Source organism: Otolemur garnettii, unplaced genomic scaffold (assembly GCF_000181295.1).
Source record: "Otolemur garnettii isolate 467f Iridium unplaced genomic scaffold, OtoGar3 scaffold00006, whole genome shotgun sequence".
Lineage (NCBI taxonomy): Eukaryota > Metazoa > Chordata > Mammalia > Primates > Galagidae > Otolemur > Otolemur garnettii.
Window position 1 is genome coordinate 41,155,042 of NW_003852401.1, and position 26,426 is coordinate 41,181,467.

A 26,426-nucleotide genomic window follows, 5' to 3' on the forward strand; every position below is an offset into this window, starting at 1 on the left:
TAATAATAGGAAGAGTAATAATAACAACAACTAAAGTAAAATATACATACCGTGTACTCAGGGTACACATGTACCAAGCATTTGTATACCTTATCACAGATTCTCATATAGGCGTTATTATCTACTTTATCCATCTGCACAGAGACTTAGAGAGGCAAAAATCACTTGGCCAAGATCACAGAGTTTACCAACCAGCAGAGATAGTTTTTAATCATGTCTCTCGGAGTCCGAAGTTCTTATGGTTGAGTGCAACAACTACTCTACAACACATGTGAAAGCTACACCTCATTGTACCTTCAAAACTGAAAGGTTGTAAGAGCTGTACGGTGAAGAGAGGGGGGAAATTAAAACAGGAGTATTCGAGCACCCTTTTAATCGATGTAGTGGCTACATCAGATGAGACAGTTTTGTTCTTGGAGCCCCCACTTTTACCTCTAAACTACTACTCATTCAAGCATGGACATTAAAAATTAAGCTAAATCAAGTCAAGATATAATGAACAACCAAGCACATCAACCTAAAGGCTCTCTTTTTAAACTTAAAAGATAACTATAGATGTATAAAAAGTTACAAAAAGTTATAATCTTTACTCGCCTCCTCATGTGAGCATCTTGTATAACCACAGCACAATCACCAAAATAAGGAACCAGTATTAGCACAATGGTATCAACTAAACTCCACTGGATTTCACCCCATTTTCCCATTGCCACACTTCTCTCTGTTCTGGAAACCAATTCAGGATCCCACATTGCCTTGAGCAGACGTGTCTCTCCCATCTGTGACAGTTGCCCAGTCTTTCCTTGTCTTTCATGACCTCAACACGTTTGAAGAACATTGGTAATTATTTTGGAGAATGCCCCTCACGTGGGTTTGTCTTGTGTTTTCCCAAGATAAGATTGATGGCACTCAGCACTGGGAAGAAGGCCACAGAGACCAGGTGCCCTTCCCGGTACGTCTGCTCAGGAGGCGCATGACGCGGAGATGTCTCCGGCCTGGCGATGTTAACCTTCGTCTCTTGCTTAAAGTGGTGCCTCTCAGGTTTCCCCACTATAAAATTATTATTTCTCCCTTGGTAACTGAAAATTGATCTTGGGAGGGAGAGAGTACATTGAGACTATTCAAGTATCCAGTATCTCCTTAAACTTTTGCTCACTGATTTTAGCATTCATCGAGGGCTCTCCTCTGCAAATTATTATCGTGTTGTTCTAGGGATGGTTTTTCTATTTCCTCATTCCTTCTACATTTATTAATTGAAATTATTCTATAAGGAAGAGCTGCCTCATCCCTCCTTTTTATTTATTCATTAATTATTTACATCAGTGTAGACTCATGGTTATTTACTCTGTGGGTTATAAGCCAATATTGTTATTTGTTTCTGTCGTTCCAGAAATAAATTCCAATTTGGCCATTGGCAGTTCTTTGGGTTGGCTCTTTGCCTTTCCTAATCCCTTTTTCCTTTTTTTTTTTTTTTTTTTTTGAGCAATTCTGGTACCATTTCAGGCTCATCCTGTGATTTCCCCTATCCCAGTCCTAGAATCAGCCATTTCTGTAAGGAGTTCTGTTCTTTGTATTGGAAAGCGGTATTTGGAAACCAAGACCTGTGTGTGTGCCTTGCTACTGCGGTATTGTTGCTTCTAAGGCCCTCTCAGTGTAGAATGTGGAAATAAGTGTCGGTGTGCTGGCACTGCAATCCCCACCCCCCAGGCTTGTGGCCTGTCAGGAACCTGCCTGAGGGTGAGCCAGCAAAGCTCAGAACAGTCACAAAGCAATGGGGGGTTGGGGTCAGAGACAGTTTGTTTTCACACGTCCTTGACAGTCCCCCCCACCCTGTTTTTAACTGTCTGTATGTATAGCCACTCCCATTGCTCACATTGTCACCTGACCTCCGCCTCCTGTCAGATCAGTGGGGGCATTAGGTTCTCATAGAGTGAAAACCCCACTGAAAACTGCACTTGGGCAGGATCTAGGTCACGTGCTCCTTAAAGACTCTAATGCCTGATGATCCCAGGGGGAGATACAGGGTGCTTGAATCATCCCCAAACCTTCCCCTCCCCCACTAGTCTCACCCACTCCCGCAAATCCGTGTTAAAGTTGTCTTCCATGAAACCAGTCCCTGGCGCCAAAAAGGGGGGGGACCACTCTACTAGCAGATGCATACACACACACACACCCCTATATTTACTCATGTATTTATCTGTGATATAGTTTTTAAAACCCACGAGCTCATATTGATAACTCTGTTTCCGATTCTCTTTATTTTTTATTGTTGGGGACTCATTGAGGGTACAAGAAACCAGCTCACGCTGATTGCATTTGTTAGGTAAAGTCCCTCTTATAATTGTGTCTTGCCCCCATCTGATTCCAATTCTAAAGGCTTCTCTTAATAATGTATCCAATATCTCCCCAATGGGAGGGTTAAGAGAATGAAAAAGGCTCATGCATTAAGTGGTTTCCAACTATTGTCTAGACCAGAGGTCAGCAAATTATGGCCAACTGCCTGTTTTGTAGTAGGCAGTAAGGAAAAACCAAGTTTTAGTGGAACACAGCCCCATCACTCATTTAGGCCTGTCCGTGGCTGCTCTCCACTAGAAGAGCAGAGGTAACTGCAGCAGACTGTCTGAGCCACAAAGCTGAAAATATTTTCTATCTGGCCCTTTACAGAAAAGATTCAGGCTATATCTCAATTATTCACTTGAGAGATAGAATGGAAAGAGTTCAAAGCCTGCCCTGCCTCTATTATTAGGCACATGGCCCCAGGCAAGCCACAGGTGCCCACTGTGCCCAAGTTTCTCCCTTCCTCGCAGAGTTTTGGAGAAAACTGAAGACTGAAATGAGTAAAATTCCCGGCATGTGATGGGTGCTCCGCTAGTAGCAGATAGAATGACTGGTGCATCTCAGCTGTTTATACTGTAGGATGAAATTTTGTGCAAAGATAACCTCATTTTCTTCGGTGGTTAGAGGACTAATACAGTCTACAGAGTTGATTTGGCTCACAGGGACTTTGATCCTAAACTCAGATATTCTCTCCATCACTTACTTACCTTGGGCAACAAACAGGTTCTTTGAGCCCATTTCCCTCTCCATGTACACATAGTGTCTGCACAGGCCATGAGAACTTATGTCTGTGAATGTCTTATGTCATGGTCCCCAGACTAAACCCGGGTTGGCCACATCAAAACTAGAATATGAACAAGTTAAAATTCACATTCTTGGCTCTAGCCCCAAGGATTCTGATTTAGGAGTTCTGGACCAAACAGCTAAGGTGATTTTGTTTCAGGGCCAGGTGAGTTTGGGTGCCCTAGGACTCTAGGAGTTAAGTAAGATTGTGTTTCAAAAGAAAACTAGTATGTTCCTTAAATATTCTCCTCCTTTATAAAAGTGAGCCTCTCCTCATGATAGTGGGTCAGTAAAGACTAAACTAAGAGCCAGGCTGGGTTGCAGGGAGGAAAGACAAGCTGAGAAGACCAGAGAGACGAGAGAGGAGGAGATTAAATTACAGAGGCAGAGGGGTCCTGTCCCCTCCTGGACTACCCCCTGGCACCCCCTTCACATATAGTCCATATTGTAGAGAACTGAGTGGGGACAGAGCCCCCTGTAACTGGGACCTACAGCAAGTTTGCAGAACTGGAAAACAACCGGAGCTGGAGTGGAGACTCTCAGGGGCCTTTTGGATGTAAGGGATACACATCACTGAGTCCAGCACATGCCACCCCTGGACCCCAGCTCAAAAGGAGAGACTCCCCTGCTCATACTTATCCACCACCAGAGAGATACAAGCAGGGCAAGTGTGTCCAGGAGCAGGAACAGAGTGGGAGCCATCGAGTTTAGAGTGCCCAAGGAGCAGCATCTCAAGCGACTTAACCCTTCATCTGTCAAAAGCATTTTTTTTAATTTCGAAGTAATACGAGGCTGTATATGATTAGGTTACATTGTTTGTGTCTGTAAAGTCAAGTACGAGTTGTGGTTGAGCCCTTCACCCAGGAAGTGTGCTGTATACCCCTCCATTGTGCCTGATGGGGGGAACTTACAAACCCCCTCCCCCCGTCCATCTTGAATTTAATTACGGGTTCTCTTCTGTAGGCCTGTAATTGTTGATCTACTAGTAGTTCTGAGTACATAGGATGCTTGATTGTCCATTCTTGAGCTACTTTACTTAGGAGAATGTTTTCTAAATCCATCCAGGTAAATACAAAAGATGCAAAGTCTCCATCTTTTTATGACTGAATAGTATATTCCATGGCATGGTAAAGGTTTTTTTAAAGAAATGAAGTAAAACCCATATAATATAAAACTAACCATCTTAAAATCCACATTTCAGTGATAGTTAGCACATTCACAATGTGCAGCCACCCCATCAATCAAGTTTCAAATATTTTCCTCCCTCCAAAAAGAAATCCTGAATCCATTAATTACCCACGTCCCCACTCCCCTCTCTACCAATAGCTCTTTGTAGTAGGGATGTGGAGTGGGGAGTGGATTTTCTCTCTACTGAGGTTGTATTTAGCCACCATCAGGGGAACTTTAGCAAACACTGGGTTTGAAGGGCACAGGGATGTTCTCTGTCCTAACCAGACAGGAGCAGCCTTCCAGAAAGGCCTCAGTAACTTCCCTTCTCCTGCTGCACACGGTCCAGCGGGCCAGCCTCTCCTGCTCACAGTTTCATGCGGCCACTAATACGTGAGTCCTAGAGTGTCACATGGGTTCAGAGATGACCCCACAGCAACAGTCTGGAATGGCTCTGGACAGAAGTCAGCTCTTACCCTTTGCTTCTCTGGGTCCACATAGCGAATGCCAAAGTAGTCCTTCTCCAGCAAGCTGTAGTGGTTGCAGATGTGGTCGATGAGAAACTGCCCCTTGGTCTCCCTCTGCAAAGGAAGCACATTTCAGATTCAGCCAGAGCTCACCTTGTGCCTTTAGTCCATAGTGGCCTCATTCATCAACACGGGTCGGTGCTTAGAAAAGTGGATTTGCTCACTCCAGCCCCTAGAGCAGGGTCTTCCAAGTTTTTGTAACTACAACCCACAGTGAGAAAGGCATTTTACACTGTGAGCCATCACACACACACACACATGGGATACCCGCCAATACCCTGCACAGTCACAGTGTGCTCTAATATGCTCCGTTTTACTCTAATACATGCTATTTTTCTAATGCTATTTATGACTCAAAACATTGATTTCACAACTCAATATCTTGTTTGCAAACCCTCCTAAAACACACATAATGCCCTTGACTGCTTGCTCTAATTGCTTTGTATATATTTCCCATGATCCTACCCTTCCAGTGAGGAAGGCCCTTTTTCTATATCTAAGGAAACTGAGGCACAAAGGGGTTCAGTAACTTGCACAAAGTCACATAGCTCATATGAAGCAAGGCAGGATTCCAGCCAGGCCACTGGCTGTAGAGTCTGGGATCCTACTGAGCCACCTTGTCCCCCTGGGGCATTCAGTATCTCCTGTGGCTCTGCCTGAAGCAGGTTCTGGTGGGTGTGGCCGTGCAGTAAGTGGCATGGGAATGCCCTGCTCTCACCAGGAATAGTGGGTGACCTGCTTCCTCGGGCCTCCAAGCCACCAAATCACATCCAGAAATCCACACAGAAAGGCATGATGGGAGACTGGGGAGAGCCCAGGACTGATTCACAGATAGGCCCATGTGACCTTGAGTAAATCCCTGAGCTGCTTCCTCTTTAGGAAATGAGATGGCTGGACTAGATGACTTCTATGTTGATTAGATTCTTTTTCTTTCTAAAATCCCATGAGTGGAAAGCACACCAGCCAAATCCGATTAAGATAAATACCACTACAACAAAACCCTCTTAGAGCAAAGACCCTTCCAAGCCCTCATCAGTGTATCAGTTAAAATTAATTTCTGCTTCAATCAAAGTTGTGGACAGATCCATGACATGTTTTAGGGATGGAATGTGAAAATAAATATAAAATAATAAATAAAATAAATGAAGAAATTGGAGACATTAAGTGAGCCATTCTTCTAATCCACCCCAAATAACTAGAAAATCAGTTGGGCCTATGTTACATGATGATCTTTTCATTAAAAACTACAACCATCAGCTCAGCAAGTTGGATGGAAAAGTGGCCTGGGATGTAGCACACGGCAGGAGGAACTGCAGCTTATCAGCACTCATTGTGACATGAGCCTCCATTCTGCTGAAATCATTTTGAGTTTAATTTTGAGGGAGCTTTGAGTTTTTACTTCCTTTCTAAGAGGAACCATGTGCTGTAGCTCAAAAGAGATAAAACGTCAAAATGGAATTTGTTTTTAAATTTCTATAATGGTTTAATCCAAGAAGCTCAAAGGGCAAGCTATATTTGATGATAGCTGAATTCAATGCCCAGAAAATAATCAATGGATTTAGTCCCTTTTACGTATACACACGCTGTAATCTCTTCATCTTTAAAAGGCTGCTGTGTTATCAACTCACTAAACATAACATATGAGCTCATCATTTCGTGACTGGATGGCAAATCTCTCTTCATTAGAATTTGCAACAGGGAACTACCCCCAGCCATATGCTACAGACGCAAGATATGTGGGTCAAGGCAGTGCATTGTGATAATTTATCAGGGGATTGAGCGGTCCTTGAGTGGGCATGACAGATATTGCTGTCATTTTGGCCTAAAGAAGATGTTCTCAACAGCACAACAAAGATTTTCTTTTAAATGGTTAAACACACCAAAATATACCATCCAGCAGTATCTCCTAAGACTACACAGGAACCCCGAGAGAAGACACCACCATTCCAGATGATGGGGTGACTGAAACAGGGGTTGATGCCTTCCAAAAGTCAGATCAGACTTGTCCCAGGCCACCCACGGACTTGTTCCAGGCCACCTAGGGCTTTCAAGGTCTTTGCTACTTGAAGTATAGCCTGTCCCTTGGGAAGGAGTTTACAGGGAACACAGAATCTCAGGCACTGCCCCAGCCCCGCTGGACCTAGTCTCTATTTTGTCAGATCCCTAAGTTATTCACATGTACATTAAAGTTTGAGATGCACTGGTCTCCAGTACTTTCCCAAAATGAAAAAAGTGCAGAATTTTATCTGTCTCCAAAGATCACTAGAAAAAAAACAAAAGCCTATTTTTCCTTAAAAATTATCTATGCAGCCACATGCTACAGACACAAGATATGTGGGTCAAGGCAGTGCAAAAATCTAAATCCTTATCACCTTGGGTACACAAGCTGCCACTGCCTTTGTCAAAGGCCATTGTCCCTTGCAGTTGTATCCCTGCAACTGTGGGTGGCACAGCCAGCCTCATCACCCTGAGATCCTCTGAGTGTGTGCCGAGGAAGCCAGCATACAAACCCGTGCTCTTCTGCCTGGGAACCTGGGCAAAGCTCGTAAGTCATTTACATTTCTCTTATCACCATTTCTGTGCACCAAGCTCAGTTCTCACAGTAAACCAAAGTCCACACAGGCCCAGTCCCAAGAAGAGCTGGAAGAGCTGGTTCAGGGCTCAGGTACATGATGGGCAGAAATCCAGCCACCTGCTCACACACCTTACTTTATTAGGAGAGAAGCTTCGTATGAACAGTGGCTCTGACTGAACCCTCCACACACCTCCTCCCAAGCGTCCTGAGGAGAGAGGCACCTTCCCTGCTGCCCAAGTGAGAGCCTGGCACCCTGAATGTTGCAGAATAAATAAATGAGGCATTGCTTTTCACACATAGAGTACCTAAGGTCTAGGAAGAAAAGGAACTGCTTCCCACAAACCCTTTGGACTGCAGAGCACCAACAATGAGCCTCAAGAAAGACAGTAACATGCTGTATCTCCTTGAAGGTCTGTGTGAAGAAGTGGTTATCAAAGATTTCAAGTGAAAAGACTTCAATGTCAAGTTTTTGTTGTTTCTCCCCCAGAATAGCAGCTGTGCTTTCAGTACTGATTGAATGGGAGTGAGAGGATCAAACAGCTAAGATAAATCCTTTAGAGCTGTTATCTAAATTGTGTTGTATTAATCACCATGGCATTTCACACACGTGAAAAGGAGTAAGACATAACGGAGTGGGCAGGGCCTCACAGGATCACTGGGGGTCACTGGGGTTTGATAACCCAAGCCTAAAGTCCTTAAGTGCTTCAGGATAGACGTTTGATGCTGTCGTTAAAGGAGATTCTACCTTCCCAGAAATGCACTAACAGAGTTAAAGAACTTGTTCACCTACATATTAAAACGTATGTCTCAGTCCTGGTCCTATCACCTATGGCATGCGTGAATTCATACCTTTTATAACTACTGTACTAAAGTAATGCAAATATGGTAGTAATATTTTTATTCTGTTGAAAATCTATGAACCAGTACTAGCCAACATGTGATCCACAGACCAACCAGAACATGAACAATTTTTAGTGGTCCTTCGTGAGCTAAGTGTGGAAATTAAGAGTAATTTCTTTCTATTGTGTTTTCTACAAGTATTGGTCCAAAACAGGTTGGGATAACAAAATCTGGTACAGGTCTCTCACCAGGAGAGATTCTGACTCTCTGATTTAAATTGTGCCACCACGCTTGGGGTTCCTATCTAGGATTTCCTTACTCTAGCAGCCTCAAAGAAGGCCAGGTCCTCTCTCCCACCTTCTCGTTCCATTCTGTTGGGCAATGCTTGGTGTGGATCCATAATCTCTCTTCCATAAGCCCATGTTCTCTCAGAGTCTTCGCCCCCAGAAAGCACTAATCTACCAGGTGTAGCAGGACACTTGGAGTAATTCTGGGAATTTCAAAAGGCAAATTCAGTGGGGTACAGACTCACTGGTGTGTCAAACTAGGCTCCATTTCGAAAGACTTTATACAACATAACTGTACATCTGACTGGGGAACGTAGGGGAAGTGTTGGTCAATCATTTTGAAATAATGAAAAGATAATTTAGGTGCTCTCAATCTCTGTCTCCTGGTCTGTAAACTAAATTATTCCTGCTTCAGTGGGTAAGTTGGGCATTAAAAACAATATTTGTAAGAAGATTTGTTGGGCACATAGTATAGCTGCTCAATAAGTGAAAACTATACTATTTTTGTAGTTTGTAATAAAATGACTTTTGTTCTTCTAATGCCCATAGCCCCTTCTGCTCTCCAAACTCTGCCGAGTTGTCTGGATCAGTAGCAAGAAATGCAGAAGACTGGAGGGTATATCATTCTCTCAAAGATGGGTTTGATTTACTTCCTTATACCCCATGGAACCTAATTTCTGCAATCACAAACTAGCCTACTTGTCAGAAAATTCGGCCTCTCCTGCCCACCCCCAAAGAATGTACTAGAAACAGAACAAGCCACTGTCTCTAATCTTTTTTTCCACCCTTACCAATGGGGTGGCCTTAAGCAAGTCATATAATCTCTCTGACACTGTTTCTTCTTCTGTAAAGGGGAAATAAGGATGGTAACTTCCAGTTCCATCCCTGTGGAGTTATTTTAAGGCTCAATCATGTATTTATGAAATGTTGACTATACACTAGGTATTGGAATGGGATTAAAGATAAAAAGTGAGTGAAACATATCAATTTATAATCTCACAAGCCTCAAAACTCTGTGGTTTTAAATTGGAAAAGCACTTTGAAAACTGCTAAGCACCATGCCAATCTAAGATATCATTATTAATAATATTAAGAATAAATCTCTTAGGCCAGGCATGGAGGCTCACACCTATAATCTTAACACTCTGGTAGGCCAAGGCAGGTGGATCACCTGAGCACAGGAGTTCAAGACCAACCTGAGCAAAGCAAGACCCCATGTCTACTAAAAATAGAAAAACTCAGGGCAGTGCCTGTGGCTTAAAAGGGTAGGGTGCTGGCCCCATATGCCAGAGGTGGTGGGTTCAAACCCAACCCTGACCAAAAAAAAAAAAAATAGAAAAACATGCCAGGCACTGTGGTGGGCAGCAGTCACAGCTATTTGGGAGGCTGAGGCAAGAGGACAGCGTGAGCCCAAGAGTTTGAGGTTGCTGTGAGTTATGATGCCACAGCACCATAGCCAAGGCAACAGAGTGAGACTCTGTCTCAAATAATAATAATAATAACAATCTTAATCTTAAATCTTTGTCTCAAATTTCACAGATTCTTCTAGTTACAAAGAAGTTGACTGGAATAATAGTCACCTTTAGAATTGGCCTCTATGGGGAAAAAAGTGCACAAAGAAATAAAGAACTCAGTTCTTTGCTTGACTTCTCTGCAGCCAATTGCTGACGATGCCTTTATTTTGACTCCCCAGTTCAGTGGCAAAATTAAACCACAAGAAATTTGTGCTTAAAGAAAAAGAGCAAAGAAATCAAAATGCCTAAGTCAGCAATAGCTTGTCTTTAATTAAAAAAAAAAAGAAAAGGAGTCTGGCAGATTTCAGTTCCCAATTCCTAAAACTCTATGCTAAGCCATTTTGTTATCTCTTATGTATTGATTGATTGGGAAAAAAGAGTACTAACCTCGAAATACTTAATAGATTGCTATAAACCAAAGTTTAGGGTTTGAATAGCTGCCTTCAGGAATGAAGGTATGAACATAGCAATAAAGACTACTATTTATTTAGCACTTACTGTAGACCAAGAACCATGGGACAAACTTGGCGTTTACTCTCATGACAACCCATTGAGGTAAATATTATCCCTATGTTACACACAAGGAAAGTGGACTCGGAAATGTTACACTTGTTTAGGGATGTTAAAGCCCAGTCTAGCATAGATTTCAAAGCCATTCTAGGAGCTCAATTTGCCTACATGCCCCCATTCCCCATGTGGAGAGAGAGAAAAGCAGCAAGATGAAGACTGTATACCCCTTTGTCTTACCTACTGAACCCCTCAGGTATCCACATACATGTACACACAGAAGCCTCAAGGAATCACGTCCAATCCACCCTTATCTCTGGGATTAAGCCTGGGTGGTATAAGGGTCATCCTACTTTTCTTGTCTAATCAGTTCAGGAAAGTACACACAACCCAGATTAGGCCAATGAGACTTAAGGAACAATTTACTGGGTTCTGGGCTGATTCATATTTACTCTTCTGAAAAAGCTTTGAGAAGAGACATTCTTTTCCCTCTGGATAATACACATAAGCATGAGACCAGGAACCACTGCAGCCATCTTGAAACCAGATTGAGGATGAAGCCGAAATACTCCAGAGAAATGGAACCTGTGTCTCCTGATTGTCAGTCAGTTAATGTGAATTTCAAGGGATGCTCATGAAATCCTTTGCTATTTCACCTAGTACCAGTTGGCTTTTCTGCTTATTGAAACCAAAACTTTCACTTGGGAGAGAAAATGAATCCATGCCTCAGGCTAAACAGAAAAGTCAGAGAGGACAAGAGCCCTGGTGTGAAACAGTCTCCAAGGGCATCCACCACGAGCTCAGCACTGAGTGCATCCACTGACGTGTTCTATCCAGTCAGCACAGTGTCTTGGCATTGTTCAGTTGGGAGACTGCACATAAAATCTGGATGCTGGCTGCCACTGAAAAGCTGGAGGCTTTGGGAGCTAGACCATGTAAGTCTGCCGGAGTTTGGTATCAGCCACTCTTTCTCCTGGGGAATGGACTCTGAAGTCCATGCTATTCCACTCTTGCTGTTACCATTCCTTTCTTCCATTTCTCTGATATATGCAGGTATTCAAATTTATCATTCCTAATGTGAAGCAACAGAGAAGTCTCAGAAAGGACTCCTTGAGAGAATTTTCCTTGGAAGTGCTTATAGCATCCTTAGAGCCAGGAAATGTCCTCAGTGGGAATAGCTTGGAGCTGCCCACTAAGTTTGTCCAGACACTAAGGTTCTGCGACCCAGTGGTAAAAGAAAGGCCCAACACAGAACAGAGACATGGGAGAGGCTCACTGGAATGAGGGAAGCAGGCAGGGGCTGGAGGAGTCAGAAGCACAGCCCCAGGATGCTGGGATTCAGGGTTGTCACTGTGCCTCCCAGGAGCCCTCTGTGACAAACAGAGCAGGTGCTACAAGAGCTTCATTTCCTGGTAATAAAGGTTATTGTGAGGCTCTTGTTCAAAGTACCCTGTGCTTGGCACCCTATGCCCATCTATGTTGATCTTGAGGAGAAGGGGAAACCTTTCTACATGCACATCTGGGGAAGATCGGAATTGTCTCTGCTGATTCTTCTACCTGGGAATAAAGAATCCAGTTCCCATCAGGGTGCCTAGAAACTCCAAGGGGATCTTCTAGCTAATTACAAGGCCCTAAACAGCTGCTAAATGCTCAGTTTGCTGCTAGGATTACGTCTTCCAGGGACAGATGGTTGCATTTCTCTGGTGAATTAAGGATTTCAACCCATTCACCTTCTTCATAGGCAGATGAACAAAGAATAGCAACAAGAAATTGGTGTACTGAATAGTTCTGCTTCTGTTGTGAAGGATAAGCATTTATTAATTTATAAAGATTTTTATACTTGAATAACTCCATCAAGTTACTTAAAAATGCTCTGTCTCTTTTACTCAGCTAAAAAAAAATTGAAACCTATTTTTGTAAATTCACACATTTTGTTATGGTGCGGACCAAAGCTTTAACAAAAACAGCATCTCTTTAAAAAGAAATTAACCTTTGTAATTGGACTTTAAATAGCAACTCATACATTTCCCAGCTAACTGTTCCTTCCCATTACAGAGAGTAACTGGTATTTGATATTTGGCTGTGATATATATTCAGAAAATTGCATCATCCCAGGACAGTGAGGAAGAAAGTAATATTGAAACAGTTTAAATGGGGAAAAAAAACATAAAAGAAAATAAGAACAGAGCAACTGCTCATGGTTGAACCTGTGGTTCTCACACAGAAATTAAAAGTGGCTTTGATTTGCATTATTCAAGTATTTGCAGATGTCTGACGATAAACCTAAGGTTGAGAAAGAGTAAATACCTAATTCTGAATACACATTTGTTTTATTTTATTTTATTTTTTTTTTTTTGAGTCAGAGCCTCAAGCTGTCCCTCTGGGTAGAGTGCCGTGGCATTACAGCTCACAGCAACCTCCAACTCCTGGGCTCAAGCGAGTCTCCTGCCTCCGCCTCCCAAGTAGCTGGGACCACAGGCACCCGCCACAACGCCCGGCTATTTTTTGGTTGCGGCCATCATTGTTGTTTGGCGGGTCCGGGCTGGGGATTCGAACCCGCCACCTTAGGTGTACGTGGCTGGCGCCTTAGCTGGTTGAGCTATAGGTTCCGAGCCTACATATTTGTTTTAAACTAATGATCAGTAGATATGGCTAAGATAAATTAAAAATATAGACAAAAATTTATTGAAGGCATTTTCTGTGCCCAATAAATATTCGTAAGTTGGTGGAGGGTTACGACTGTAGTAGTGACCTAAAAGCCAGAAAATAATAATAAAAACAACTACCAAAGCCAGTCATTCATAGGGGGAAAAAAATCAATTGTTATCTGAAAGTGAGCAGCAGGCTATAAAAATAAAGGCAGACATAGTTACCATTCAATAAAAATAAATAAATAAATAAAATAAAGGCAGGACACAAGTGACCACCTCATTCATTCAGGCCCTCCAGTAGAGAATCAAAAACCAGCTGCTTAACAGAAGTCCGCGGTAGTCCCTACACACTCTAAGAAGACAGAAGAAATATATTGTCAACTTCACAAATAAAGGCTTAGTAGCATCGAGGCTAGGAAAGATAAAAGGGCCCTAGTGAAGAAAAACAAAGAAATAATGCATCTATGAGAAGATAAATCAGCCAGAACAGGCTGTGCACTCCGTTGTCTGGGTCCTGAACAGTGTCTTCTGAAGGAGTGTCACAGCTGGATAGGCGGTCAGAGAGATCTGGAGTTAAGGTTCACCCTCGTTTTGTTTTTCTTCTGAGTGTTTTCTGCTTCCATTACTTCTACCAGGCTCCATGGCTTTCGTCCTGAAAGGCTCTTTTGTATCTGCTTCTAGTCAGTGGGTCATTTCTGTTCCAACCCAGAGCTTAGAGAACCATATTTGATTTGTCAATTTTGCTTAGCAATTTTTGCCACAGACTCCTCTCTTAGCCATATCTACTGGTTATTACTCTAAAACAGATGTGTATTCAGAATTAGGTTTTTACACTTTTCTAACTGGGGATTTACCTTCCAGACATCTGAAAATACTTGAATAACACAGATCAAAGGGATGATTCCTTCCCCATCTTTTTCTTATCTTCCCTGTTTCAGGATTTTGTTCCAGGCCTAATTCTTGAAACCACTCACTTCAGAATAATTTAAAAGTTTTTCAACTCTCTCATTTTTCTACAATTGCAGCAGTATGGGTTTTTTTCTAATCTCATCCATAAGAAACTCAAACTAAGGCCCAAAGAAGCTGATTAATCCACCCAAGGTCAACATAGCTAGAAAGTAGCAGAGTCAACATTTAAACCCAGCTCTGCTTGATTTGGTTATTACTGCTAAATTTTCAAATAGTTATAAAGAAATAAATATGTGTAACTTTTTCAACTTGATAAAGAACATCTATAAAAGCCTATAGCCAGCATCATACTTAATGATGAGATGCTTTTCTCCTACACAGGGAACAAGTCAAGAATATCCCATCTCATTACTCATTACTTCTTCTCAACATCATACTGGAAGCCCTAAGTAATGAGTTAAGATAATAAAAGGAAATAAATGGTATATAGATTGAGAAGGAAAAAATAAAACTCTCTTTGTTTGCAGATAGACCAGAGGACATGATTATTGATGTAGAAATTCGCAAAGAATCTACCAAAACAAGACAAAATGAAACAAATCCACTCCTGGAACTAATACGGGATAATAGCAATGTTGCAGGATAAAAGACTAATGTATAAAAGGGAACTGTTTTCTTGTATACCAGCAACGAACAACTGGAAGTTGACAGAGCCACTTTTGGCCTCTCTAAGATGGTAGGAAAAATCATCCAGAACAAGAGTGGTTGGATGGTTTACAGAGATATTTAGAAATTCATTATTACTTATGGACTTAACTAGGCCTTGCTTGAGTAGGGGAAAATCCCTTCAAGGGAGGCCAATAAGAAAGGAAAACTAAGCAAGAGCAGAGAGATGAATTTCAGAGGAGGAGGCTATATATGTGTAGCTCTAACATAATTAGGGGAGTCTACACAGATGAGTCTACACAGATCAGTTTCTGCAGGGTTCAGACACACGGAAACATAAGCAGGTCAACAACAAAAATACTCCGAAAGAAATTCAATTCTTCATTAGTTTTCAATAAACTTTAAAGAGAGCCTAAGATCTATTCTACAAGAACATTTCCCAAAAGCCCTTTAGCCAATTCAAGTTTTCTTGTAGCCTGGAGATGCCCAGAGAGTCCCAGGTGTCAAAACTTCTACATTCCCTCCCACCAGGTCAAGCTCACAAGGCTTTATCTTCTCTACCCTCACACCCAGCCGATCCCCTGTTACATAAGTGACATCTTTTTGTGCAAGAAGAAATCTCTTTCTTCTCCAGCAGAGAGGAAGAAGGAAAAACTGAGGTCAAGGTAGAGGATGGCTTAAAGACACATGTATGCTTAAAACTACTGGGGTAGGTCCACTTTTAGTTATTTGAAGAATCTCCATACTGTTTTCCATAGAGGTTGTACTAGTTTGCAGTCCTGCCAACACTGTATAAGTGTCCCTTTCTCTCTGCATCCACACCAGCATCTGTTATTGTTGGTCTTTTTAATAAAAGCCATTCTAACTGGGATAAGGTGATATCTCACTGTGGTTTTAATCTTCATTTCCCTGATAATTAGTACCATTTGATCCAGCAATCCCACTACCGGGTATTTACCCAAAGGAAAAGAAGAGACATTTTATCAAAAGGACACCTGCACTTACATTTGAACATTTATTGCAGCACCATTCATAGTTACAAAGATGTGCAATCAGCCAAAATGCCCCTCAATTCTTGAGTGGATTAACAAAATGTGGTGCATGTGTACCATGGAGAACCACTCAGCGACAGAGAAGGATGACTCAATGCCTTCTTGGAAGAGTTTGGATGGAATTGGAGACCATTATCCTAAGGGAGGTATTGAGAGAATGGGAATATAAACACCACATGTACTCACTATTAACTTGGAAGTAGCTGACAAGTGCACCTGTGCACAGAGGGAAGTAAAACTGAATGGAAATCAGACGGGGTGGAGGGAGGCAGGGATGGTGGAAACCTACCTAATGGGCACAATGACACTCCCTGGGAAATAAGCACACTTATAACCCTGACTCAAGCATAACCAAAGTGAGCCATGTAACCAAAACATTTGTACCCCATAATACTTTGAAATAATAATTTAAAAACTACTGGGTTAATTAATGTTTTAAAGGAGCTTCTGCAATGGCCCAAACATATCATGGTCATACTTGGTGTAGCTTGTCCATCCTGAGAAGACTGAGGAGCCTGGGAGTGCAATGGGTTGATCAGGAAGGGAGGGGATCCCCCTAGACCAGGGGTCCTCAAACTTTTTAATCAGGGGGCCAGTTCACTGTCCCTCAGACTGCTGGAGGGCCCTGGGATGAGTCAGCTGCTAAGCAGGACAGGCAGCAGCGGCAAAAACACCCAGCAGGCCGGATAAATGTCCTAGGCGAGTCACATGTGGCCTGCAGGATGTAGTTTGAGGACACCTGCCCTAGACGGTAGGGTTAAATCCAGACTGACTCCATCACATTAGCACACACATGGCTAGACATGGCCACACCACAAGAAATTACAATCAATCCAGTGTCACTCCAATAAGAAAAACGGCAGAGGTCCTAAACATAACAGGTACCACAGCTCCAATCACTAAACGCTAACTATAAATGAGGGCCTGTGCCAAGTGCTGCAGAGAGATTATGTCATACGCTCTTTCACCAACCCGAGCATCAGCCTGGTTTGGGTGGATGACCTTCTAGAAATGTAAGATTTCCACCCACATCCATTTCTAATTCTTCCAAGCCACTTTTTTTCCCTCCCAAACTCTACTCCCTCTTCATATCCAACCCAGCATGGCCTACAGTTCCACTCTGTGAAGGCCTAACATCCCACTTCAATAGTGTCATTCCAGAAAGTTCCCAGGAGTCAGGCGATTAGCAGGCCTGTAGCCCACACAGCTCCTGAAATTCCTGAAACAACCCGTTTGTGTGGTGAGGGGATTCCTGCACACTCACGTGCACACACACACACACACACACAGAGAAGTTGGCACCCACGAGAACGATTTGTCACAAATATTTAAAGACTGAAAACTGTAGGCTGGGCTCCCCGACGATCACACCTACCCTTTTCTTCAAGGGATTAGTCACTAAGGAGGAAAAACATCTTGGTTATATTTACATCTCCTCTGACTACACAGCAACCCAAGCCAAGGGTATTTCATTTTTATGAAACTAAAAATAGAGAGAATGATTGATGTGAATTTTAATCACCATTATCAGCTATTACGAACCAGCTTTCTTCTTTAGGCCTCCTCTGCCTTATTTTTTTTTTTTACTCTTTGTGGCAGACAGCAGCTTCCTGAAGGAAGGAAAATACAACGTCCCATCTAGCAGCCCTTTCTTCCTGAAGACCATTTTCCTCCATTGTTTAGCAATGCATCACAGCCCAGCCTGCCGGCACCGCGTAAACACAGAAGCATGCACGGAAATGCAGGCTAAAAATTGAGTCTCAAATGGAGGACCCCCCACCCTCCCCGCCGCTTTAGGAATCCATTCTTCAGAAGACAAGAAAAAATATTCTAGACAAACGTAAAAGGGAAAAAAACACAGAATAAATCATTTTTGTCAAATATGTACATTTCGCATATGTGTGCATATTTATACACATACAAATTATACACACACACATACACAGACACAACGAATAAAGACTTGAAGGCTGAAAAGCTACATGTTGATGGCGATATCTGTGAGAGAGGAGACTTAGGTTATTTTTAGTTTTTTCTTTGTGCCTTTTCATTTGCATTTTCTTGCTATTTTACAAACAACAGGCATCAGGGTGATTATCATATAAAGCTAATGTATTTCTTTTTAACCACACAGGGCACAGGTTGAACGTAACAGAGACAGCATTGCTATAGGCCAATGGACTAGAAGTCTCCTTAAAACTCACAAACCAGAATCCTACTTATCATATTATCATATTATCCTACTTATCAACCAGAAGTGTTGCCTTCTTTTCATCCAGGAAGGAAAAAAAGCAGGACATAAGAGGCTGAGGGGAGAGAGAATATCTCTGATCTCAAAGTCTGGTTACTGGTTTAGAGTCCCCTGCCTCTGCCCACTGACAACCCTGGGCGGGTCACCAACCTTTCAGAGCCTCTAAGTGCCCAGGAGTGCAGCAGTGGGTTGAGCTGGATGACAGTGAAGGTCCATCCAAGGCCCAAACTCAAGTATGTGGGTTTCCATGCCACCTTGTTAGCAGAACATGCCCCTGGCTTTGTCCCGAGGCTCCCATCAATCCCCTTGCATCTGAACCCAACCCAATCAGTGGGGTCCCCTAAAAGCTGCATCATGGGATGAGGATGGAATGGTTCTGGGATGATGAGGAGACATGGTGTTGAAAATGCCCGTCTCCCTCCAGGCTGATGCCTGCGATAAGGGTGGAACAAGAGCTGGCAGAAGTTTTTAGCTTGACAAGTGTGTTGGGGGTGGGACAAGACTGCATAATCGGTTCTTACTTGCTGTCCTGATGAAAATTCTGCCAATTTTACTCAGTCACAGATTAAATCAAACAGTTACTTATGTTTCATTTCACATAGGCAATTTCTTATCTTTTTCAACAATTCTATCACATTCCACTCCCCCTGCCCACTACCCCCTCCACACACACACACTGTGAGAAGTTGGCTGTAACACTAATTACAAGGCAGCTTGGGTTGGGAATCACAAAGCTGATAAACAGTATTGCTAAAGAGCTCAACGGATCATCTTCCTTACAGCACAGAAAAAGTCCTCTGATTCTTGCTCCTCTGCTCACCAAACACCAACTTTCCCTGCTTCCCTCTCCCTCCCATACCTCCTCGCTCCTGTGTCTTTGTATGAAGGGCCTCCCAGTCTTTCCTCCCCATCTGCACCACCAAAAGTTAGAATGTGAGAAGGAGAAAAATCAAAGGCCACCAAAGCCAGAGAATTCTTTATGAGGAGCTGCAGGGTCCTGGAGGGCAGTCTGGACGCATTGCTCTGGGTCTCCACTGCAGAGCTGCCACACACATACTCTGGGAACACGAGGAGAAACAGCAGCCCAAAGATTCCACCTAGACTCCTGGGAAGGAAGAAAGCTCCCACAGGCAACTTGCAGGTTTATTTTAAAGAGCTCACGACAAGGAGAGAGATGGCTTTTTCCCCTGCAAGTCAACAGAAGGTCCTGGGGATAACCGTCCCAGATCAGAACGTGACTTATGACCCAAGAATGCTATTCCTTGAAGTTATATGCTGTATCTCAGACAGATGGTTCCTCGGCCATTGGACAAAGAATAGGATATATTAAAGGGTCCTTATTTGGTGGTCAGTAAATAGAAGCCAGTGTCCATGGGACACAGCTCGCTGGAGAGGACAGGCAGATCCGGAAAAATAAACGGTACCCGTCTGTCGTTCAACTTGCTAAGTTTTACTTTGTGTTTTCGTTTGGTTGGTTTTTGCTTTATTTTCCATTTTCCAATAGTTCATTTTATCATTCAAAATACTCTGCAAAATGCCCCATCACCAAGGTTTCCCTCATGCCACTGCCTGCATGAACAAAGCCTCCAGCTACTGAAATTCTATTACTGAAATGTTCACCGGCTCACTACAGAGAATTCACGGCAGGACCTGCTCCTACAACAGAGCCCTCACCTCCCACCCCTTCAACGGCCTGTCCCCGACCTCATTTGGAAACTGATGAATACCGTCCTGGTCATCTCCCCTGTTGTAGTCTGGTATGATTGTGTAACTCTGGTTTCACCACTTCTCTCAGGCTTTCTTTTCTCAAGTGAACTTTTTTTTTCTTTAGAGAGAGAATTTCACTTTGTCACCCTCAGTAGAGCACTGTGACATCACAGCTCACTGCAACCTCCAGCTCTTGGGCTTAGGCAATTCTCTTGCCTCAGCCTCCCGAGTAGCTGGGACTACAGGCATCTGCCACAACACCCAGCTATTTTTTGTTGCAGTTTGGCTGGGGCTGGATTCAAACCTGCCACCCTTGGTATATGGGGCCTACCCACTGAGCCACAGGCGCCACCCAAGTGAACTTATATTTCATCAAAGTATCCATTGTGCTTCACAGGATAATTTGTACGTAGAAAATACTTACAATATGCCATGAAGGCTATGTTAACCAGTTTGATGAAAATATTTCAAATTGTATATAAAGCCAGCACGTTGTACCCCATGAGTGCATTAATGTACACAGTTATGATTTAATTAAAATTAAAAGAAAAAGAAAAAAAACTTTACAAGGACGAGGAAACCCTACATTCTCTTCCTAAAAGCAACCTGGTTTGCTCCCTGTCCATCCCCATGCCCCATCACAGGTCAGAATAATGAGGCCAGGCCAGCCCAGAGGGATGAGTTGCTTAGTAACTGGAATCACACAGGCCCTGTACCTCAGAAGCAAGTGCTGCCCCTCAGGGTGTTTGGGAACATGATTCTTAACACAAACAGTTCCTCCTCAAATGCCAGAATGTTGGAGGCAAGAATGAGCATCCGGTCTCACCTTCCTCTAGGGCTGAATATCACCTGTCCCTTAGAGACTTGGCTTATTAAACAGTCAATTGCCATCTGTGCCTGAGGCTACAGGCCATTTTCCTCTCCTAGGCTTTTAATAAAGTCATTTTGGAGTAGGTAGGGTAGGGATGACCATGTAATTTCTGCTAATATATTAAAAGTTCAGCTCTTTGGTGCGACCTTATTTGCCCTGTGAAAATACATTCATCCTCTTCTTGGACTGACTCCCTGAAATATCTTAATGTATATAAGTCAGGCCTTCCTGATGGGAGCAGCAATAACCAGGGAGAAGACTGGAAACTGGACTTACTGAGTTCAAGCCACACCCCACCCTGAATGGTGCATCACCCAAGTAAGGGTTGGAAGTATTCTCTGCCAGTTCCTCAGGTGGAGAAGGAGAAATGGAAGAAGTTCTCAAAAGTACAGTTAGGTACTCTGTGGAGCCCCCTTTTGTAAAATTCCTTGTCTGTTTGTCTAGGTGAATGACCTAGAGGAGGGAGGGACTCTGCCTTGCTTTCCAGCCGTAGTGGCAAACCTGAATCTCTTAATAGCTTAGACAGGAAGTAAGCAGTTTTAGACACAACTATTTCACTACGGTTCACTATTACACATTCTTTTTAACCTCATCAAAGAGGGGTGAACATTTACAAAGTAGGCAATTTTTCACTTCATTCATGAATGTGTCAAATTTTGAAACTATACACAGAAAGCCCCAGTGAGCCAAACAAACTATCCCTTCACACTTATCTCAGATTATTCATGAGTCCTCAGAATCGGCACCATTTTTGGAATCAGTATAAATATATATAAATATATATTTTTATCAGGTAATTACCAGTACAGAAGACAGAACTGTTCTTATTTTTCAGTAAATATTAGTATTGGGATAGCATGCATATAGTATGCAGACCTTACGTGTACAGCTCAATCAATTTTGACAAAGTGAACAAATCATATAACTGCTACCAGGTCAAGCAAGAAATTATTACTAGCTCCTCAGAAACTCCATTCATACCTTTCAGTTATCACCTCCCAAAACAGTACCCACTACTCTAATTTCAATCATCAAACAATTTTGCCTATGTCTGAAATTTAAGTGAATGGAATTCTACACCATTTTTCTCTTTGTGTTCTGCTTCTTCAGTTCAAAATAATTTCTGATGTTCATAAATTTGTTTTGTGAACATTTATGCACTTTATTGCCCTATACTATTACTATTGAGTAAATATACAATTTGTCCATTCCACTGCTGGGCAGTTTCCAGTTTCGTGCAGTTACAAATAAAGCTTCCATAAACATAGTTGTGTACATGCATAGGTATTTCTAGGAGTGAAATTGCTAAGATACGCAGTATATATGCATTTACCCATCATAGAAACTTCCAGAGGGTTCTTAAAGTGGCTGTGCCATTTTGCACTCCCACTGGCAACTCATAAGTCTCTATTTTTAACGTATTGTATTAATATAACTTTTAGATAAAGGCAACCTTCCCTATATCAATGAGAGAACTTTTGCCACAACCAATAGGAAGAGTAATCTTTGTGAGCAATTGAACATATGTTGGCTAAATGATGCTTAAAAACATTCAACAACCTCAAAAATGGCCCAAATAAACTAATTGCATTTGTAAGATAGTCTTCAATAGTTAATGGACTATAAGCAACTCTGATGAAAAAGTCAATTCATTGGGCCATGCAGGGCTGTATTTGAAATTACATGATCCTATTGAGTATACCAAATTATAAGTCCCTCTTTTGAGGTGACCAGGTGGTAACAACATCTTCAAAATTAGATAGGCCACTGGAATCATTTTCTCTCACACCTTACAGTGCAAAACTCCAGGGAACCACAGCCATTATTTTTCCAAGTGCCCATGTGGAATGAAAGGTCTTGTCAGTGGCCCTTCCTCTCGGTCCCTCTGTCATCAGTACCCAAGGGAGCAGCATACCAGCCATCACTGGGCAGAATACAAGGACTTACCAGGTCCTTAAATGTGCAACAATATGTCAGCTTTGGCACCTGGGTGTTTGGTGGCTAGAACACAGTGCGTGGATCCCACTTTACTATACAATACAAATATTCAGCATTTTGGGCCTTGTCCGTCAGATCAGAGAATTCAACTCTGAAAATCACTGTGATGTGCCTTCAAAGCCTGCATGAGACTTGTGGTATTTAACTGAACTGTGCTGCCTGCCCCTTCTGTGGTTTCCTTATATTCTTTCAGTGTATTAATTTGACCATCTGAAACACATGGGCATAAACCTTAATATTAGAGCTGCTTGCCAAAGGGCCTTCACTAAGTTCAACTGGGTGGCAGATAATTCCTTAACTCTTGCTGAGAGGCAGCAGAAGAAACAACTGTTGGAGATTTCTATACCTCTTGCCAAAAGGTGGCCAGACATTGTCCATTATATTACCTAATGCCTGTTCTAAGAATTGATACAAATAATACTTCCCAGAAATAACAGAATTGTATTCCAGCAGGAATCAGCTGAAAAGACCAAGCAAAACATTAGGATTTCCTTTTTGCTTCAACTTCCAGAAAGCATTGAATTAACGTCTATGCTCAAATAAAATAATTACACACACCATAAACACACACACACACAATTGAAAAGGCAAATCTATAGAGACAGAAATCAGATTATTGGTTGCCTGGGGATGGGTGTGGAAAAAGGGAATGACTGCAAACAGGCACAAGGTTTCTTCTCTGGATGATGAAAATGTTCTAAAATTAGATTAGTGACATGATTGAACAGCTCTGTAAATTTCCTTTAAAAAAAAATCATTGAATTGTATTCTTAAAATGAATAAATTTCATGGTATATAAATTATACTTCAATAAAGCTATTTTAAAACATCAACTTGAGATGAATCATAGGCATGAATGTAGAATGTACAACAATAAAGTCAGTTCCAGAAGAAAATTTAAGAGAATAGTATCACGAGCTTGGAGTAGACAGAACACAAAAAGCACTAACTATGTAAGACAAACAGTCAAAAAATGGACATCATTGAAATCAGAATGCGTGTTAGACAAAAGATGTCATTACGACAGGAAAGAGGCAAACTACAGCCAGGGAGAGCTGTTTGCAATGGCCAGATTACAGTTTTTAAAACACTCCCCCAAATGAGCAAAAAAACAAACAACACAGTTTAAACATGGGCAGAAGACTTGAACAAGTAGTTCATGATAGAAGACAGACATCCAATTGGCTAATAATGCATATTGCAAGGGTACGTGTCAAATCTATTAAGAGTAGAGTATAAATGTCTTAACATAACAAGTAAGTGAGGTGAAGGCTATGTTAACCAGTTCCATGTAAGCATTCCAAATTGTATATAAAATTAGCACATTGTGCCCCATAAATGCATTAACATACACAGTTATGATTTAATAAAATATTCATATAATAAAAGTTACACAAATGTCATGATCATGGTTATCTCAATTTCTACTTCTGTGTCTTCATGTCTCTCAGTTTGTTTAATGATTTATATCACTTTGTTGCATACTGTGATATCTGTGTCTGCCAGAGCCCCAAAAGGAGCCAGTCTACTCCATGTAATATAATTCAAGAAGGGCTTCTTTCCAAGGGGACTGTTTATATGAGTCCAAGCTAGGTAGAAGGGAAGCACCAAAAGCGGTCAGAAACCAGGTGAGGAGCTGCAGAAATGCTGGCCTTCTCAGCAGGCAGTTACAAAGCGGTGAAGATAGTGGAACCCACTGAGGAGGGTCATATAGAAGCTGTCTCAAGGGGAGTCAGTGTGCAGCTGGCCCAAGAACAAAATCAGCCTGAGGAAACCAGGAGAAATATGCCATCATTCTCCTTTCTCTGTGACCTCCAGTCTGGGGCCCCCATTGGTCAAACCCAACTGGAAACCCAAAGACACAGGAAGCACTTATATCAGAGTTACCCATCAGGCCAGCCATCTGGGGCAGAGAAGGCAGAGAGTGGCGCTAGAGGAGAAAATGGCCAGGATCCAGCATACCATGGTAAGCTGCCTGGAATCCCTTTAAAAATACACAAGGAATAAATAATGAACAAATACCACAGCCAATAAAACTGTGCTCCTGTATTGCGAACCAGTGCAGGGAAAGGGAGCAAACCAGAGTGTAAGTGGTGGGGATTGAGGAAAATACAACACAAGAGAAGACACCGAGATGAAAGATGGGATCGGGAGGTCAGACTGAGCTGATGGCTGCAGCCAGCACCAAAGCACAAAATCAGCTTTATTTTATAGTATCTGTATAATCATGTCTAATGATACTGTAAGACCAAAGATATGTCTTTTGTCTATGCTACTTCCCCATAGATGCATGCATATTGCAAGGGTACATATCAAATCTATTAAGAGTATAAATGTCTTAACATAACAATTAAGTGAAGTGAAGGCTATGTTTAATGTAAGCATTCCAAATTGTATATAAAATCAGCACATTGTGCCCCATAAATGCATTAATGTGCACAGTTATGATTTAATAAAACATACATATAATAAAAGTTACACAAATGTCATGATCATTAAGACATTTATACTCTACTCTTAATATATTTGACATGTACCCCAAGTAGCATAGACAAAAGACATATCTTTGGTCTTACAGTACCATTAGACATGATTGTAAGAGGGACTTTGCCTAACAAATACAATCAGTGTAACCTGGTTTCCTATACCCTCAATAAATCCCCCAAAAAAAAAGAAAATGTAAATGACTTTAATAAGGACAAATCATCCTGTTAATGGTTTCTACTCAACTTTGTTAACATATGGTAAGAAGTGAAAAGGAAAAGGTCCCAAGGATCTCTGCATACATCCTAAAAATTAACTAGACAAAGAAAGAGCTACAAGGGCAGTACCTGTGGCTCAAAGGAGTAGGGCACCAGCCCTACATGCCAGAGGTGGCAGGTTTAAACCCAGCCCTGGCCAAAGACTGCAAAAAAAAAAAAAAGAAAGAAAGAAAGAAAGAGCTACATGACTTCTGGCAAGGGGATCATGAAGAAAGGAATAGGTTGTTTTGGGAAAGGAAGAGAAGCAGTTCAGGGTTCATTCCCTGAATGTTCCCCAGGTTGTAGGGGCCCTGCCACCTCACCGCTACTTTTCACACTCCTAGAGAAAGGATATTCTTTGGAGACATTATATTAGCTTAAAAAAAGGTAGCGGTTCAATATCACACATCCTACAAAGATAATGCCCCACATAATTTGTTTTCTATTGACTGAAAAAGGAGCTGACTCCTATCCAAAAGTGAGCAAATGACACAACTTCTCAAGAGGGGATGTTCCTCCTCAAACTCTCTTCAGAAGGGAGCACTAGGAGAAGGTTATTATCCCACAGAAAAACCCAGTGAATCCCTCTCCTTAGCCTGAACAGGATGTAAGGGTCCTCCTGCCTCTTCTAACGCACTTTCTTGGCTGTCCCACCCACCACCAGGAGCCCACTCTCTCCTCTCTGTCACTCAGCTTCACTCAGTTCTCAACCACAGTTTCCATTAGTGCAGAATTGAGATGTTGTCTGCATTGATTTTCTTAAAAGGGTTTAAAAGTGTCAATCACGAAGCACGCTGATGCATTCTTTCATTTCACAAACTTCCATCGGCAAGGTGAGCTGGGACACTGAGTACTCAGTTGCTTCCTGTTCTAAACCTCTCTGCATTAAGGCACAAAGTGAAACTGAACACTTCTCTGAACTGGAAATAACCACGCATATGTATCAGTCTGTATGGCTATCGTGGTCTCCACCAGAACAAAGGCTCAGATCAACAAGGGTTGTGTCTGTCTTGTTCCACAGGCAGATAACCTCACATTCTAGCCAG

The 26,426-nt window shown here is 42.1% G+C and overlaps 1 protein-coding gene across 2 annotated transcripts in view; it reads right to left on the reverse strand.

Annotated features, from left to right (window-relative positions):
• Nucleotides 1-26,426, reverse strand: part of FRMD3 (FERM domain containing 3) — a 253,057-nt gene that overhangs the window by 126,855 nt on the left and 99,776 nt on the right. For both annotated transcript variants that reach the window (XM_003782974.1, XM_012813136.1), the window contains exon 2: nt 4,761-4,865. In XM_003782974.1, the coding sequence (XP_003783022.1) occupies nt 4,761-4,865 (105 nt within the window). The remainder of the gene's footprint in view (nt 1-4,760; nt 4,866-26,426) is intronic.